The following is a 17451-nucleotide window of genomic DNA, read 5'->3' as shown; positions in this document are numbered from 1 at the left end:
CTTTCTAATGCTGAGGACACTTTTATGCACCAGGAAAATATTTTTGGAATGATTGGATTTTTACCTCGAGATATTCTCATAAAGAGCAATGAAGGACATAAGGCTTGAAGAATATTTTTTGTTAACCATTAGTGAAGACCAAAATATCATCGACAAAAAGAATGTGGTTGATAAGGTTGCACCCACAAGGGAATGCTTAGGGAGTAGTATCGCAAGCCATAATAAGCTTATGCAAACCTTTACTTAGCGGCTCTTCATTAATGATAAAAAGAAAAGGAGAAAAAGGTTCCTGTGAGTAGTGAAATAGCTGGCATGCATACCATTAAGGCATATGGGATTCTAGGAAACAAGCCTTGAGAAGAGAGACTACAAGTGCATTAAAATCAAAAGCTAACAAAAATCGAGAAAGATAGACCTAGTTAATTCTATCAAAAGCTTTGACCATGTCAATTTTATACATGACATTGTTACCGTGGATATTCTTAGCCAATTTATGAGTGAATTCCTATGCTAAGGCAATATTGTTTGAGATAATCCCCCCTCAACAAACGCACCCTAATGATTGGAGATAAATTTGGGTATAATAGTAGAGATGCGAGTAGCCAGAATTTTGGAGATAATTTTATAAGAGACTTGGCAAAGACTAATTGGCCTGAAATTATATAAAGTAGTAGGTCTATCAGTTTTTGAAATTAAAAGCAATGAAAGTGTGCTTGTAGGAGGGGGTAAGAGATCATGTTGGAAAAACTTAGTAACAGCCTTAAGAAGATCATATGTATAATAGACCAATAAGAAATATAGAAGGAAAAAGACAAACTGTCGGGACAGGGAGTAGAGTCCAAAAGATGTCTCCAGACCGCATTTTTAATCTCATTGAGTGTGGGAGATTTAAGAAGAAAAGCATTATCATCTTGACTCACAAGACTGGAATTTTGTGTCAATAAAAGGGTAGCCTCATGAACATGTTCAGCTGTTAATTGATCTTGAAAACAATCCACAACAACAACATGAAATGATGTTGTGATTAGAAGTAGACGTACCATGAAGGAGACTAGGAGAATCAATGCTAGCTTTTCTTCTTTTATGGACAGTCACCTGATGGAAGAACTTAGTATTTTTGTCGCCCTGTAACAACTAGTTAATTCTAGATTTTGGTTTAAGGAAATTTTCTTCTTAGAGAAGTTTGTCATCAAAATCTTTTTCAAGTTTTTGAAAGACATTAAAATCATAATAAAGATTAGAATGTCGCAAAATATTTTTAGATGCTTTAATATTGTCCTTAAGCAAAGTAAGGTTTTGAAAAATATTTCCAAGACCTGAAAAATTCTAATTTTCAAAACTGTTTTAAGATGTTTCAATTTGAAAGCCAGTTTATGGGCACCAAATAGATGACAAGAGTGGTTCCAGTTAGATAAAATAGAATCATAAAAATTTAGATGTTTGGTCCACATTCTTTGAAACTTGAAAGAAGATGGACCGAGTTTGAGGGCAGTTTTATTTTCGATAAAAAAAAAAGACAGTGGTTGCAGTGGTTCAAGGTGAGTGAGAGTAGCTTGGGGAAAAAGGGAGAGCCATGAATAGCTAACTAGGGCACGATCAAGTCTTTCCCAAATGTAAATACCCTCCCGATGACAGGCCCAAGTGAATTTGGATCCTAAGAATGGAAGATTATAGAAATAATTACTATCAATGAAATCATTAAAATCAATTTTAGTAGAGGAAGAGGGGGAGGACCCCCTAATTTTTCCTCATTTGACTTGATAATGTTGAAATCACCTACAACAATCTATGGTAGGTTCGGGAGTTTCAAAGACGCCAAAAAGACCCATAAAGATTTCTTAAGGTAAGGATTACACTTAGCATAGATAACGAAGACAATAGTAGTAATATCATTACAAGTCACAGAAAAAGTAATATGTTGTTCTAAAGATAAAATGAAAAAACATGTAAATCATCTTTGGCACAAATCCACACTATACCCCCCATTATCTTCATTGGATAGAATTTGAGTTAAATCCAATGTATTACCAATGTTAGCAGCCCTAGAAAAGGGGTTATAGGTTCGAAGAGAGCAAATAAAAATAATTTATAAAAATGTACTAAATGCTTCAAGTGACAAAGAATATCTTTGTTGGCAACACTATGGATATTCCATACCATAAAAGCATTCATCAGCTTATTATTTGAGTTTTTGTGTTAGGGATAACACTAGTAACACGTGTTACCATCTTGCCTTTATTTTTGACAGAACTCTCCACAATTTTAGAGTCAATTGAGTGGCTTTGGATGAATATTTTCCTTCTTCTGGTAGAGCTATGGATGAATCCAGATTCAAATCATTAGTAAGCATAGAAAAATAATTAAATATAGGGATATTATCCAACATAGGTTCTGTAGAGATAGTTCAAGTCCAACCACTTGATACTTAGTGGTCTCAGCATCATTGTGGACTTCCAACAGAGACTTATTAGGTCCAATTTTCAATTCAGCACTAGATTGAGCATGTGGTGGCTCAACCACGAAAGTAGGGTTTGCCTCATTTCCACTGCTTGGGGATGCAAGGGATTGCAGAACTCATAAAAAGGGTTGTTTGTTCAGGGTTCTTATGAATCCATTTTTTCTCAATCATATGAGCGAGATGTTTAGGGTAACCAGAATTCAATTGAAGATTATTAGCTAGCATTTTCCTACAATAAGAAATAACATTCCTTTGGAGACTGCAGTGTCTACAATAACTAGGATGCCTCTCATATTTTATTTTTTTGCCAAAAACCTTTATCACCAATACCTATCCATATGACATTTTCCTTAGCGACAGAGAGATCCATTTTAATATAGACTCGAGCAACCAAGGGAGGATGTTTGTTCAGTGTATCTTGGTCTAGGCTTTAGCTAGGTCATCAGTAGTTTGCAACTTTATCAAGACGTGTTGTGGACCAATCAAACCAACAATCGGAGGATGCAATAGGTCCCATTTGTTCATGATGTGGCTTTAGATTCCGTTTAGGGCCGTCCTTTAGAAAACTTTGCAACCAAAGCATATTGTAATGGCACCTCGGATTGTTGGATTTCCAGAGGGGTGAAGAAAACTGCTAGCTTCCCATGTTTAATTTGGGTTTGTTTTAGGGGAAGCTCAATATTGCAGATGGTGATAGAAGAGAGCTCTAACCTATTTGAAATTCCAATAATGGTGGGGTACCACTTTGGAGTGGGCGCACCCGATTCTTTGATTATCTAAGGTTCATAGAGATTATGGCTAGAGGAAAGAGGAGATTCCATGAGAGAATGGAAATGGATGTAATAGTTGCAGAGAGAGCAAGAAGGGAGCAAAAGAGCTTGATTGGCAAGGAGAAGAGGGGGCTTCTTAGGATGGCAATGGTAGATTAGGGTTACAGGTGATGAAAGAGAGGGAGATGGAGATGGAGAGGGAGGAACATATCATCTTTGAAGAAAAAGGGCAAAGTTAGAAAGCCAATAATTTAAATTCTTACCAAATCAATATTTATTATTTATAAGATATGTTCAATATGAAAAATAGTTTGGTGATAACAATAGCATCTATGGATAAGAATTAGTCGATTTAAAAAAGAAAAAGAAAAAGAAAATATTAACCTTTATTTTGTCATTCAATAACTCAACCATTATTATATTAGTATATGTAATATTTAAAGAAAATTAAAAATGATAAATCTCAAATTCTTGTAAGTAATAAATAATGATGATGCGACGAAATTTGAATAATTAATATTAACAAATATAACTTGTAGAATTAGATGCTCACTAATTCCCCCTAAACTTAACACAGTTTCTTCTATTAACGCCAATCACACCAACCCACGACACAAAGACGACCAAACAAAACAACGCGAGCCTTCCTCCCCTCCCCTCCCCTCCCCTCACTCACTCATTTCCCCCGATTGCTCAATTCCAATCTTTTGTTTTTACTCCAATGAAATCCTCCAGAAACTGCTGCTATTTTTCTCGATTATCCCTGTTTCCTCGCCATATGGAACAGCGTAGTCTGGGATTCTAGGGTTTTTAAGGAATCTTTAGTTTGGCGTTCCCCCCCTTTTTTCTTTTCTTTCTTGGTTTATGAATTTTTGAGATTCCTCCGAAATGTTCACGCCGACGCCGCAGAGGAATGCGTGGCCGGCGGTTACGGTAGCGCCCAGGAGCACTTCAGCTGGAAAAGGCAAGGCAGTGGCGTTTGTTGAAGTCCCAGAGCAGCCACCGCCGCCCCAACATTCGCTGAGTGGCAAAGGCTCGGCTGGGTTGGATACTGGGGATATGGAGGACTGGAAACGGTTTAGGGAGGCGGGGTTGTTGGACGAGACGGCGATGGAGAGGAAGGACCGCGAGGCCCTTTTGGATAAGATCACGAAGCTTCAGAACGAGGTTAGTGTGAGAAGGTTATTGAATCTCCTTTCAATGCTCGATTTTGGTTACCCATTTCTAAGTTTTACAAATTGATCGCTTGATTGGCTTTTTGTTTTCTCCTTCATTCTAATTTCGAAGTGAAAATAACTTTTATTTCATTGCCTCAATCAAGAAATTTTGGGGCAGCAATTGCCTTATATTTCTGTTCTTTGTGCTGTGCGATTTTCTGGTTTTTCTATTTGCAGTATACTTTGAAACTTTCATCAATGTCGAGCCTTCTATTCAAGGAATTGTCTCATATCATCTGCTAAAATATCATTTTGGGCAGCTTTATGATTACCAGCACAACATGGGGCTTCTCTTGATTGAGAAGAGGGACTGGACTACGAAGTATAAAGAACTGGGGCAAGCTCTGTCTGAAACGCAGGAGATCCTCAAACGGGAGCAGTCGGCACATTTAATTGCTTTCTCTGAAGTTGAGAAGCGAGAAGAGAATTTGAAGAAAGTATTGATTGCTGAGAAGCAGCGCGTGAGAGATGTATGCTACTGCTTTTTATCTTTCCTACATCTTCAAAGTTCTCTCTTCATCTTGGTTGTTTATGATTGCCTGCTATTTATGATCTTGATATGCATGCAGCAGGTGTCTTTGGTTACCGATGCTATACCTTTTGGAACATTTTTTTTAATATGTGATAAATGCTTTTTTAATAAGCTCTACGTGATATATGCAAATATTATCATATCCTACTGTTGGCTATTTTTGCTTGATTATCATCTTAAAAAAAATTAAAACAAAAGAGTCCTATAATGATCCCTGCACAATTCTTCTAATAATCTATACCAGTGTCAATTTAACTTTTTAATAACTGATCTGGAGTAACCCCACCGGACCGACTTGACTTATCCTTCTTATCTTTATAAAGTCTATGGAATTGACATCTTGCATTCTTCAACGCCTTCCTGGTCGAACAAATTTGTTTGCACTAGATTTAGTGATATCTGGATTTTGTACCATCCTTGAAAGAAGTTTATATTCAGATATAGCAGATGGAATGCTTCTCTGTAGATCATAAGTATTCAAGGAATGCGTCCCAGTTTGTTCATTCTATTTGTTTTGGGCTTATTTATTTGAATATGGATTGTACTTTAGTATCTTGGGGTCTTGGCTATTGATCTATTGGTTGTGTTTTTTGGGTGCAGCTTGGAAAGGATATACGTGAGGCTCAAGAGGAGCGTGACCAAATCAAGCTTAAATCTGAGGCAAAGTTGGCTAATGTAGACACTTTGCTTGTTGGAACTGAAGAGAAATCTTTGGAGGTAGAGGAAAAGTTGCATGTTGCTGAAGCCAAGCTTGCTGTGGTAAACAGAAAGAGCTCAGAATTGGAGATGAGATTGCAAAATGTGGAGGGTCGTGAAAGTGTTCTTCGGAGGGAGCGTCTATCCTTAACGGCTGAGTATGATCTATTTTCAACATCTTTGATGTCATTGTCGCTGATCATATATATACAGTATACCTGGTCACACAGAGGCACACGTGCACATGCACACTTTTTTATGGAACATGGGATTTGCTGCAATTTTTGTTTTGCATCAAACTTACATGTCTTAATTGTGCCTAGGCAAGAAGCGCATAAAGAAATTTTTTATAAGCAAAGGGAAGACTTGCAAGAGTGGGAGAGGAAACTGCAGGAAAGGGAGGAGAGGCTACTCAAGAGTAGGAGAACCTTTAATGAAAGAGAGCAGACAGCAAATGAACTTGATGCAACTCTTAAACAGAAAGAGAGGGACCTCAAAGAGGCTCAAAAGAAGATCGATTTATGCAACTCAACATTAAAAGAGAAGGAGGATGATATCAATATAAGACTGGAAGACGTAATTGTAAAAGAGAAAGTGGGTCTCTTGTTTGGCTAAGCTGCTTTAATAATTCGTTGATGGTTTTATACATAATTCCTTTTTTTTTTTTTAAATTGAATCACAGAAGGCCGACTCTCTGAGAAGCTTCCTTGAGAAGAAGGAGAAGGAATTACTTGTGCTGGAAGAGAAGCTTAAAGCTAGAGAGAGAGTAAGTTCCGACACCTTTTCCCTGCTCAGTAAAAGTTTAATTACTACTTGTGTTTTATTTTTTTCCCATGTAAAATGACATTGATCCTCTACAGTTATGTATGTAGTTTAACTAGCTTTGTCGCTTTTGAATTCTAGTAAATATGACTACTTTTGCACTGATCTCTCTCTCTCTCTCTCTCTCTCTCTCTCTCTCATTCAGCTGACCATTTGTGTAATAACATAATGGAATCTGTATAGCTTAAAAGGCTTTGAGGGTTGGACCATATTGTGGTGTATTGATGCTATGGTTTGGGTGTATAGAATATTTATTGGATTATAATAAAATTGATTGGAATACTTATCATGGTAGTCTATAATTTTATCTACAATTAGGTATGGTGACTTGAATGTTCCTTTTTGTAGGAAAAAAGGATCCCCCATTATTCTCTTGACACTTGGAGTTGTTATGGGGATGATTATAAATCCAATAATTTTTTAAGAAGGAAATGTATATTTGCTCATGATTTGTTAATAAGTGCTTCAACTTGTGGTATTGTAGACAGAGATAGCTATAGTGAATGATACAGAACCTTATTTTCTTTGCATGTATATGTGTATTTTTCGGTCTTATAGATCAAATAGAGGTCCTACTATGTATGATATGTGGCATCATTTATTCTCTAAGGGGCTTGAATGGATTTTAGTTGTGTGAGTGATTCAGCTGTCTATCAATTAATAGTTCTGGTTTTTATCTCAGGTGGAAATTCAGAAGCTTCTTGATGAGCAAAGGGCAAATCTGGATACAAAATTGCAGTGGTTTGAGCTGGAACTAGAAGAGAAAAGGAAATCCCTTAATGAGGAACATAGAAGCAAGTTAGATGAGGTTGAGCAGAAGAAGGCCAAAATCAACCATGAGAAAGAAAAGTTGACAAAACAAGAACAGCTTATGGTTAAGAGGGAGGAGAGAATGAATGAGAAAGAGAAGGACATTGAAATGAAAATGAAATCTTTTAGAGATATGGAAAATGCCATTAAAGCTGATGAGAAAAGGTTGGAGGTGGAAAAGCAGCAAATTCTTGCTGATCAAGAGAGTCTGCAAAGTCTCAGAGATGAGATTGAGAAGATAAGGGATGAAAATACTCAGCAGAAGCGACAACTCCATGAAGAGAGTGAGAAACTGAGGATAAGTAAGAGGGAGAGGTCAGAGCACATCCGTCTACAGTCACAATTGAAGCAGGAAATAGAGAATTACAGACTTCAGCAGGAATTGCTTTTGAAGGAAGGTGAAGATTTGAAACTTGAAAGGGAGAAGTTTGAGAAAGAGTGGGAATTGTTGGATGAGAAAAGAGCTGAAATTAGTAGGGAGCTAAGGCAAACTGCTGAAGAGAGGGAAAAATTGGAGAAATTACAGCGCTCTGAAGAAGGTAGGCTGGAAAAAGAGAGACATGTAGTGCAGGATGAAATAAAGAGGAAGTTGGAAGCTCTTCAACAGGAGAAAGCATCATTTGCATCCTTAATGAGGCATGAAAATTTAGCTTTATCTGAGAAAGCTCAGAATGAGCACAATCAAAGGCTTCAAGAGTTTGAATTGCGGAGAAGGGATCTGGAGAATGATATTCAGAATAGGCGTGAAGAAATGGAGAAGCGCCTGCGGGAAAGAGAAACAGCATTTGAGGAGGAGAGAGAAAGAGAGCGTAATAATATTAGTCATTTGAATGAAGTTGCTGAGAAGCAATGGGAAGAGGTGAAATCTGAGAGGCATAGAATACAGAAGGAAACAGAAGAGCTTAAAATGAACCAGAAGCAACTGGAAGTAAACCAACTTGAAATGCGTAAAGATATCGATGAGCTTGGTGATTTAAGCAGGAAGCTCAAGATGCAGCGGGAACAGTTTATTGAGGAAAGAAGTCTATTCCTTGCATTTGTTGAGAAGCTGAAGAGTTGCAAAATTTGTGGGGAAATCACAAGGGAGTTTGTTTTCTCTGACCTCCAAGTACCTGATATGGAAGATAGGGAGGTTATTTCTCTGCCAAGGCTGGGTGATGAAATTTTGAAGAGCTCTCAAGGCAATGTAGCTGCTACTGATCTTGGATTTTCAGAGTCGGGGGGGCACCTGTCGTGGATCCGAAAATGCACCTCAAAGATTTTTAAAATATCCCCAGGTAAAAAGAGTGAGCATGTTGCTGCTCCAGTTTTGACCGAGTCATCCCCATCATCACCTATTCTGCTAAATGTAGAAAATAAAAGGGAGCCTGCTATGCTTGGCAAAGGAGCCAAAGGGTATGCTATTTCCAAGGATGAGCCACAGCCATCTCTTGGGATGGCTGCCAACACTTATGATGTCCAGCGGCTCCAATCTGATAGCATCATTGGGGAGGTGGATAATGTGTCTGCTCCATCTGCTGATGATCATAGCCACATGGATAGTAAGGTAGAAAAAGTTCCCGACGATTCCCTGCAATCAGAACCGAGGGTTGTTCGGCGGAAGCCTGGGGGAAAACGCAAGTCAGGAGTGCATAGGACACGCTCTGTGAAGGCAGTTGTTGAAGATGCAAAGGTTTTTCTCAAGGAAACCCCTGAGAAAACAAGACAGAACCATACCGATGAGGAAAGCAGGGGTGATTCCAGTCATACTGAGACTGTAGTTAGTAAAAATGCAAGGAAGAGACAACATGCACAAACCTCGAGGATAACAGAGAGTGAGCAAGATGTTGGGAATAGTGAAGAGCATTCTGAAAGTGTCACAGCTGGTGGACGCAGAAAGAGGCGGCAAACTGCTGTTTCAATCGTGCAAACTCCAGTAGAGAAGCGATACAATCTCAGGCGTCATAAGATGTAAGTTTCTTAATTCCTTGCATCAGTGAGTTGCGCCGGTCAATGCAGATAACCTTGAAGAACATGTCAAAAATGTATTTATGGCTGGGACGCTGGGTGACCAATTTTATGGCTGTGACAAAGGGTTGAGAATATGCCAAAAATGTATTTATATGACAAGAGAATAATAAATAGATTGAAGCTCTTTGCCATTGAGTATTTATGAGTTTTTGCTTGTGCCTTTTCTTTTTTGTTTTATTAAAAATAAAAGGTACAAGCAAAAAGCAAAAATTAGAAATATAGTCTTGGCTAGTCCATGCCCAACATGTCAACAAGCACGTCCTTGGTTTTCCTCAATATTCGAATGCTGTCTGCTTTCAGATTTTGAGTAAAATTTTAATTACATATTATCACTTGGAAAAAAGTGCTCACTCAAGAATTTTTCTCTCATATGCATCATGTGTACCTAGATTGCACCTTTTGCACTTTTTAATGAAATTCGTTTCTTATAAAAAAAAATAGAGCTTTTCTGCCTCTTCCAGTTCCATGTCATTTCCTGTCAATTCATAGTGTCTCCTGTACTTTGTTTTTTAAGATCAGTGGGTGTAGGACTTTGTGAACATTTATGTATGCATTTAGTAATCATCTAATCATGTTTCTCAAGCTGGGGAGTTGCATGTCCTTATCCATTAAATTGCTAATTTTGGAGCAACAGAATCAATTTTTGGGATTTGACTCAAATGGAAAAACAGGAATCAATGTCAGAGGCATTGTTTCTGGTATTATAATTTAGAAAATTAAATAGCAAATCCCCTTTTGTAATGTTGGAACTTTTGAAATTGAAGGTTACTGAAGTATCCCTTTTGTGATTTTCCTTGGGGGCTTTTCGTGAGAAAACTCTAGAAAAGGTTAATAACATGAAAAGAGGACGAGGAAGGTTAATGGCTAAACTTGAAAGTTACCATAATATCTTTATATAGAAGGTACTATTATTGAAATATTAAATATGCTTTTTTCTCTTACCATTTGGGGTTAAAGAGTTTAATTCATCAATTGAAACATAAATGCATGTTTTGATCGTGTTCACTTAGTTGTAATTGTCTAGAAAAATGTTGGTAGTTCTAAAATATCGTCTAAATATTGATCAGTGCAGGTTCACTCCCAGCTCAAGACCCCCCAGCTGACCTGACAATGACAAAGGAGAAAGAAGCTGATGGTGGTGATGCGGTGGAAATAGAACCAATACCTGAAGCTGTTTATGCACCATCAGTGGGTGTTGCTGGCAAGAATGGCCAACTCACACAATTAGTGCACATTACGACGGTAAAAAGTGTGGAGATCTCCGAAGATAGAGTTGTTAGGGTAAAACTTGCCTTTCCTGTTTTCCGCATGCATGTTTCTTTTTCTCAGTGTGCACATGTTCTAAGATGTCTGTTACTGCAATTTCCCGAAGTATATTTTCAGTAATTTGTTTGTTTCTTTTATTTGTTGTAATAATGCAGTTCAAAACACCAGAAATTATTAATGATGATGCTGATGTGGCAAAGTTAGCTGATTTGAGTGAGGAAATAAATGGTACACCAGAATTTGGCAATGAAGACGAGAGTGGGAGCACAATCCATGAGGCTGAAGATGACTATGGTGATGAGTCGGAGCGTCCTGGTGAAGTGTCAATAGGAAAGAAGATATGGACTTTCTTCACAACATGATGATGCGATTTTTTCTTCAGTTCACTCTAGGAGCTCCCCCTCCTTCGCTCTCCCCTTTTACCAGAGTATGAACCATTTGAAAGCCATGTAATTGAGGGCTTCTAGCTTTAGTTGATGAGATTTGTAAGCATTTTTTTTTCTCCTATCGTAGTTTTGAGGGAAGAAAAAAGTTTGGCGATTGTGGAGGGGTGGTTTCAGTTTAGGACTTCTGGTGCATGATGTTACTAGTTACAGCATGTTATTGATATCATAAAGCATCATGGTGATGTAATTTCAACATATTCTTTGCAAAAGCGTCAGTTCACATATTTAAGTGTTGGGATCGGTAGCCAGAGAATATTTTGCACATATGTTGTGTGCATGGAGCCAACCTCTCGTTTCATCCATGTCTCCTAAAGATGGCCAAAATCTCTTGGCTTGGTAGCCCTTGTTTTATTATTTGGTTTGGGTTTGGTTTCCTTCCCAGAAAGGGTCTCACTTTTAAAAATTCTCAGGACACAAATCAGATGCTTCTTCCACACTACACAGATGATTATGTCCATCTCGAAACATTTAAATGCACTTACCTTATATAAACCGGATATGGCCGATTGATGGTGGGCTCTCTTCATGGTCTAGTTTATTACAGCAGTGATGTGTGGTAGAAGGAACAAACATGCCAATTGCCAGTTCAGTTTACACAACTCTTTAAGCAACTTTGTTGTGAAAACAACCAAAATAAGTGGGACAAGTTAGTTGAGGTCTGTTGGACCATTGGACTGACATCTTCATGTACTTATTTCCTTTCACAAAAAGGTTTAGAAATGAGACAAAACTGTAGAATTTAAAGCTAGCCAAGTTGGTCAGTTTTGGTTGGTCACTGGCTCTCATAATAGCAAGTTGGTCAGTTTGCTCATCACTTGGCGTTGGTCCCAATGCCATTCTTTCTAGTCGACTCGCAAGTCTTGATTCCTTCTAAACCAACTCCATCATCAAGTTGTCTCCTAAACCAATGAAGTAGTGGAGAAAGATTTCCAGAATTCATTTCTTAAATTCTACAACTGGGTAAATGAAGGGTTAATAATTCCAACTATATAGATGGGTAATTGATTTAAGAAAAGAATAGAAACAAATGAGGGATAATAAATTAGTAATAATTAAATGAAGGAGATGTAATTAAAATTGGATCTAACTGGTTTGCCAAAATTGAGACATAAATTGTAGTTGCTACTAATTTCCATGTGCTTTACTTTTAGAGAGTGGTTACTTCAGTAATTTACATTTTAGTGTCTTGTTTTGTAGCTCTTAAAATAGATTTTCTTGTACTGTTTTCATACATTGGTTACTGTAGTTTACATTTTAATATTGTATTGATAGTTAATATAGTTTTAGTTTGATTAGGACTTGGTTTGGGATTTTTGTAAACCCCAAGTTCTTGTCCTGTAGGTACTTGGTATTCCTCTTCCTAAAAAAACGAAGGAGATGTAATTGTTCTGCATGAAAGAGATAGCAAACTCAATTATTTCCCTGTTCTCTCCGTCTCTCTGGAAGTGGAGATACCTCGTAAAGGCAAAGGAGGAAAATGACTTGTCAGTATAGGGTAGACCTGTCGAAAAAAACTTAAGCATTGTGTGGAGGGTGCCTACTTATTCGTTTTGTATACCCCTACAACCCAAGACAGTGTGGTCCACGGTTCTAAAGTTATTGTTTTTTCTTCTTTTTAAAGCCATAACTCTCCTCAGTCCTTTGTACTCTGGCCTCTGCCTTTGGTTCTCTTTGAGAGAGGGAGTCTACAGTTGGAAAAATGCAGCTCAGGTTCGGAGTGAAGTAAAATTGTGAGGTCCTATATTCCATATATTCACGCACCACCTACACCCTCTCGGCTCTAGCCTTTGAACTTTAGATTGGATATGCGATTCATATGATCTATCCAACCAAAAGGAGAAAATAAGTTACCAAGTCTTTTGTCTTTTGAGTTTCTTGATGTACCTTTTTAAGTAGGACGGAGAAGAGAACAGACTTTGAGCTTCCAAAACCCTTTTTCTTTTCGGCTTCTACGAGTCTGCTCGTCCTTTTACACTCACATTCCATCAATAAAAAAAGAACACAAACGAAAAATCAGTCACTACCAGCCCATTCAACTGCAGCTGAGCCACTTTGCCTCGCTGTCCTCGTCTCTTCAACTCTTTTATTCTGTGTTTCAGAAAACACATAAAAATCCAACAGCACAAAGAGGGTGAAGAAGAAGGAAAAGATAGAGTAAATCCAACTTTGTATCGAATGCACCAACATGCATCTCTATCTTCCATGGGTAATGGTCCCCTCCTCTCTCTCCCCCCAACAAAAAGTTGTAAAAAAAAAAAACTTCTAAACCCTTACCAAAAGTTAAAACTACTCCCACAACCTTAACTATATATAGTCGTGTAATGCGCTAACGTATTATAGTCATTTTGAAAAAAAGTAAAGTTTATTATTAAAATATTAATTTGCTTTTTATATGTATCCCGTATTTATTTACTTTTTAAAATAATTACACGATATTTACACACTCACAATTGCAATTATCAATATCTCCATCTCCAAATCCTTTTACGTTATCTCTAGGAACCTAATCGATAAAGCCAAATTTAACGACGAATATTGATTAAACGGCATTCATAACATAACCTGATAATGGTGCAAAAGCAGAGCCATATAAAGAGCAACCCTACCTTTCGCTTTCGCCATGAAGTCTTCAGTTACTACTGTTCCGTTTTATAACTGTTGTCATTACATTATTGCATTGAGCTTCGACAACTGGGCTTAGATACCTGGTCCTCTCTGCTATATATGACGGCACTTCCGTAGCAATTCCATAAACACGAGAGACCTCAGGTTTTTTACTATTGTTCTGTGTTTCCTTCGTTTACCTTCTTCATTCAACATTTCGTGGGATATCACTCATTTATAACTGTCTGGAATATAGATGACTTTCTGAAGGGAATGGTATACTTGTTTATTTTGATATTCACATCTGTGTTGTTTGATTTGTGTGTCGTGTACATGGTTCTTCTGGGTCTATTTCTTCCTCTCTCTCCTATCAAGAACTCTTTTTTACTTACTCCAAAAATACCAAGCTTTGATTTTTATGGATAAAAGGTGAAAGGTCCATGTAATAGGACCGCTAAATGTTTGCTAAATTTCAACACTAGCTTCTTCCCTCTGGGTTGCCATTTTTTCTCTGCATCAACGTTCCTGTGATCCATTTTCTTTTTGGGTTAGGAAGATTCTGAATATCCATGAAAAGCTTTACTACCATCAGTAATGTCATTTTTACTGTATTCATATTTTGTTTGGCTGCTTGGTGCTGTGGAGAAGCGGACGAGGATGTAGTAGCTCCAATGGAAAAAACAGAGAAGGAAGCTCTGTACTCTACTGTACAGGGCTTTGTGGGCAATTGGTGGAATGGCTCAGCTCTGTATCCAGATCCCTGTGGGTGGACTCCTATACAGGTACTGCTTGCCCTCACCTATCTCTACTGTGGTCTGTGGAGTGTGGATTTGCATAACTGGCATGTGACTACCTTTTCCTTGTACGTTGATACAAGCACTTCAGTTTTTCACTCATGGTCATCGTTAAAAGCCATTGAATATTAATCTATACAGCAGTACTCTGAACACTCCAATCATATCCTTTTTATGTCATAGAGATGGATGAGTTTCTTTGACATTGAAGTGTAACTAGTACGGGAGGATATTCGCCATTCTCGTGTCAAAATAGAATGTAATTGATGGATGATTAGAAGATTCTAATCATCACGATGATCATCCATCATCATCATGAATGGTAAGTAGGTTCGCAGATAAGGAATTATGTTATTTAAATTCTGAAAATCATCTCACAGGAACACTCGCAAAGAAGAAAGCCGGTTGTTGGCCGGTTATTAATCCCTAGCTCACGAAGTTACTGAAAACTGATTTATAATATTCTGAAGAAAGCCGAAAATGAAACATGAGTCTAGAGCCTTCTAGTTTTCTAATTACATCCTATATCTTAACATTTTGGTGAAATTCCGCTCACAAATATCTTTAATCTCGAGACATCACTTTTTTGCGCGACAGGTCTCTACTTGCATCCTCAAACCAACGTTTTAGAGAAATTGCCCTCACAAAATCTTCAAGCTCTAGATACCCCTTCTTTTGCAGTAAATTTACATGTCTTTTGAGCCGCCTCGTTTGGTAGATTATTTCCTTGCACATGGTGAGTACAGTGCATTACCCACATTTCATCAATATAAAAGTCACTCTATTTAGCCACTATTTCGTACCAAGCGATGGACTTCAATTTTCACAGGAGCATATGTTTCAGACATCTAATGGACATAACTGTGCGAATGTTGCCTCTTGCTCGACAAGTTTAATAGTTTTCTTATTTTATTCTACAGGGTGTCTCTTGTGATCTGTTTGATGGGCTTTGGTATGTCACTGCGTTAAATATTGGACCCATTCATGACAACTCTCTTGATTGTGCCACAAATATTGACTTCCGACCAAAGCTTTTTGAGCTTAAGCACCTCAAAACTCTATCATTCTTCAATTGCTTCGTCTCTACCCGCCGACATCCCATAGCCATTCCCTCCAATGACTGGGAGAAGCTTGCTGGCAGCTTAGAATCATTAGAGTTCCGATCAAACCCCGTTCTCATTGGACAAGTTCCTACTAGCTTTGGAATGCTTGAGAAGCTCCAGTCATTAGTGCTATTAGAAAGTGGATTAACTGGGAAATTACCTACAAATATTGGCAACTTGATCAACTTGAAGCGTCTAGTTCTTGCTGGGAACTGGTTTACTGGTCCCATCCCTGAGAGTTTTGGGGGGTTGAGTCAATTACTTATACTTGATTTAAGTAGGAATACACTATCTGGGCCTTTGCCATCGACTCTTGGAAGGCTGACCTCACTTTTGAAGCTTGATTTGAGCAACAATCAACTGGAAAGGATGCTTCCGAGTGAGATTAGTAATTTAAAGAATCTGACCCTATTGGACCTTAGAAACAACAAGTTCTCAGGTGGCTTAACTAAGTCACTTCAAGGGATGTATTCCTTGGAACAGTTGGTCTTGTCTAACAACCCCGTTGGAGGAGTCCTTACGTGCCTTGAGTGGCATGACCTACACAACCTGGTCATTTTGGATCTTTCTAACACTGGCTTGAAAGGAGAGATACCCCAGTCCATATCAAAATTAAAAAGATTAAGATATCTGGGTCTGAGTGACAACAACCTCACAGGCAAGCTCCCTACAAAGCTAGTTATTCTACCGTGCGTTTCTTCTCTCTACCTAAACGGGAACAATCTTACAGGAGAGCTTAATTTCTCTGAAGGGTTTTACGGGAAAATGGGAAGGCGGTTTGGGGCATGGAGCAACCCGAATCTTTGCTACCAGGTTGGTTTGAAGTCAGCCAGACATGTCCCATATGGGGTAAAACCATGCCAGCAAGAAGAGGTCACAGTGCTTGAACCCAATTCAAGAACCAAGTTGGCTGGTGAGAATCTGAATCAGAACTCCCATCTTGTGGCCTCTTTGGGATTTCCACGCTATGTCATTGATGGGTTTTGGTGGGTCTCTCTGTTGGAGATGTTGATATGTCAGTTCTTAAGATGTTTCCTATAGCTGTGTGTCTTGATTTGAGAAGTCTCAGAGTCCAGCAGATTACCTTGCAGATGAAACCGCATTTATCTTTCTTTCTTTTTTTCCCTTATCTTGGCCAGTCTCCAAACATGAAGTTGTCGTTTTTTCTTTTTTCTTTCTCCTGCAGTAGCAACCATTTATGTAAAGTTCTACTTTTTAACTCTTAAGATGTATTCAGCGTGTAAAGTGGCTGTCGAAAACATTTTTACCCTAAATTTGAATTCTCAAGCGAACGCAAACGCTAGCTAGATTCATGGAACCACCTTTAAAAGTCGTCCAAAGTATCATTTACAACAACGAGGTGGACCGTGGTGGATACAAGATCCATCATGTGCAAGTAATTCCAAATTTCCTAGCTTGCATTTTATTAGATGCTTTGTCCCTTGCCTTCTCAAAATTGCCTTGGAATTTTGGAGCCATGTTCAAGTGACTCACTGACTTTGGTGAACTTTTTGTCGATGCCAGATACACCATGCAAGAACCTCTCCGATAAACATGATTAGGAGCACAATTAAAGTACTGTAACTCTAGTTTTATCTGCTTCTCAAATGCCACCTATTCCAATTTGGTTTCTGACAGACAAGTCAACCTACATAAGTTGGGAAATGGAAAGACTTGACATGGGATTTTTGATTCAATGATGTTTGGTTTTGCTTTGTTGATTTTTCGAGGTGGGCGTGGCAGTGTACTCATGTAGTACTCCTCCTGTATGACATTGATACGTTAAAAGCTTTGTTAGAGCTCTCATCTAAAATGTAGACAAAATTAAAAGCTCTGTCAGCTGATCTCAGCTACCTATGTTCTAGAGGTTGGCTTCTTGAATTGTTCTATGGGTATTAAATGGCCCTGCCTTCTCATTTTGCA

General features: G+C 38.2%; 2 protein-coding genes across 6 annotated transcripts; both read left to right on the top strand.

The window, feature by feature from the left end:
* The first annotated feature begins 3811 nt into the window (after positions 1-3811).
* LOC121241854 (nuclear matrix constituent protein 1-like) lies at positions 3812-11251 on the top strand. 3 transcript variants are annotated; one of them, XM_041139706.1, is made up of 8 exons: positions 3814-4395; positions 4706-4915; positions 5578-5831; positions 5997-6267; positions 6359-6439; positions 7178-9255; positions 10383-10596; positions 10737-11251. In XM_041139706.1, the coding sequence occupies exons 1-8, from the start codon at positions 4117-4119 to the stop codon at positions 10941-10943; spliced, it is 3594 nt and encodes a 1197-aa protein (XP_040995640.1). In that variant the 5' UTR covers positions 3814-4116; the 3' UTR covers positions 10944-11251. The 3 variants fall into 3 exon arrangements, with proteins under 3 accessions (XP_040995641.1, XP_040995640.1, XP_040995639.1); XM_041139705.1 differs by having other exon boundaries at positions 3815-4395; positions 6356-6439; XM_041139707.1 differs by lacking the exon at positions 10737-11251 and having other exon boundaries at positions 3812-4395; positions 6356-6439; positions 10388-10566.
* Positions 11252-13683: 2432 nt separating this feature from the next.
* On the top strand, positions 13684-16747 carry LOC121241855 (piriformospora indica-insensitive protein 2). Of its 3 annotated transcripts, none has more exons than XM_041139710.1 (3): positions 13684-14413; positions 15346-16186; positions 16259-16747. In XM_041139710.1, the coding sequence occupies exons 1-3, from the start codon at positions 14201-14203 to the stop codon at positions 16567-16569; spliced, it is 1365 nt and encodes a 454-aa protein (XP_040995644.1). In that variant the 5' UTR covers positions 13684-14200; the 3' UTR covers positions 16570-16747. The 3 variants fall into 3 exon arrangements, with proteins under 3 accessions (XP_040995644.1, XP_040995642.1, XP_040995645.1); XM_041139711.1 differs by adding an exon at positions 14609-14747 and having other exon boundaries at positions 14292-14413; positions 15346-16747; XM_041139708.1 differs by having other exon boundaries at positions 13692-14413; positions 15346-16747.
* The last annotated feature ends 704 nt before the right edge of the window (positions 16748-17451 follow it).

This window comes from Juglans microcarpa x Juglans regia, chromosome 8D (genome assembly GCF_004785595.1).
Source record: "Juglans microcarpa x Juglans regia isolate MS1-56 chromosome 8D, Jm3101_v1.0, whole genome shotgun sequence".
NCBI lineage: Eukaryota > Viridiplantae > Streptophyta > Magnoliopsida > Fagales > Juglandaceae > Juglans > Juglans microcarpa x Juglans regia.
Note: the sequence above shows the minus strand (reverse complement) of the source record. Positions and strands in the feature narration are given on the sequence as shown.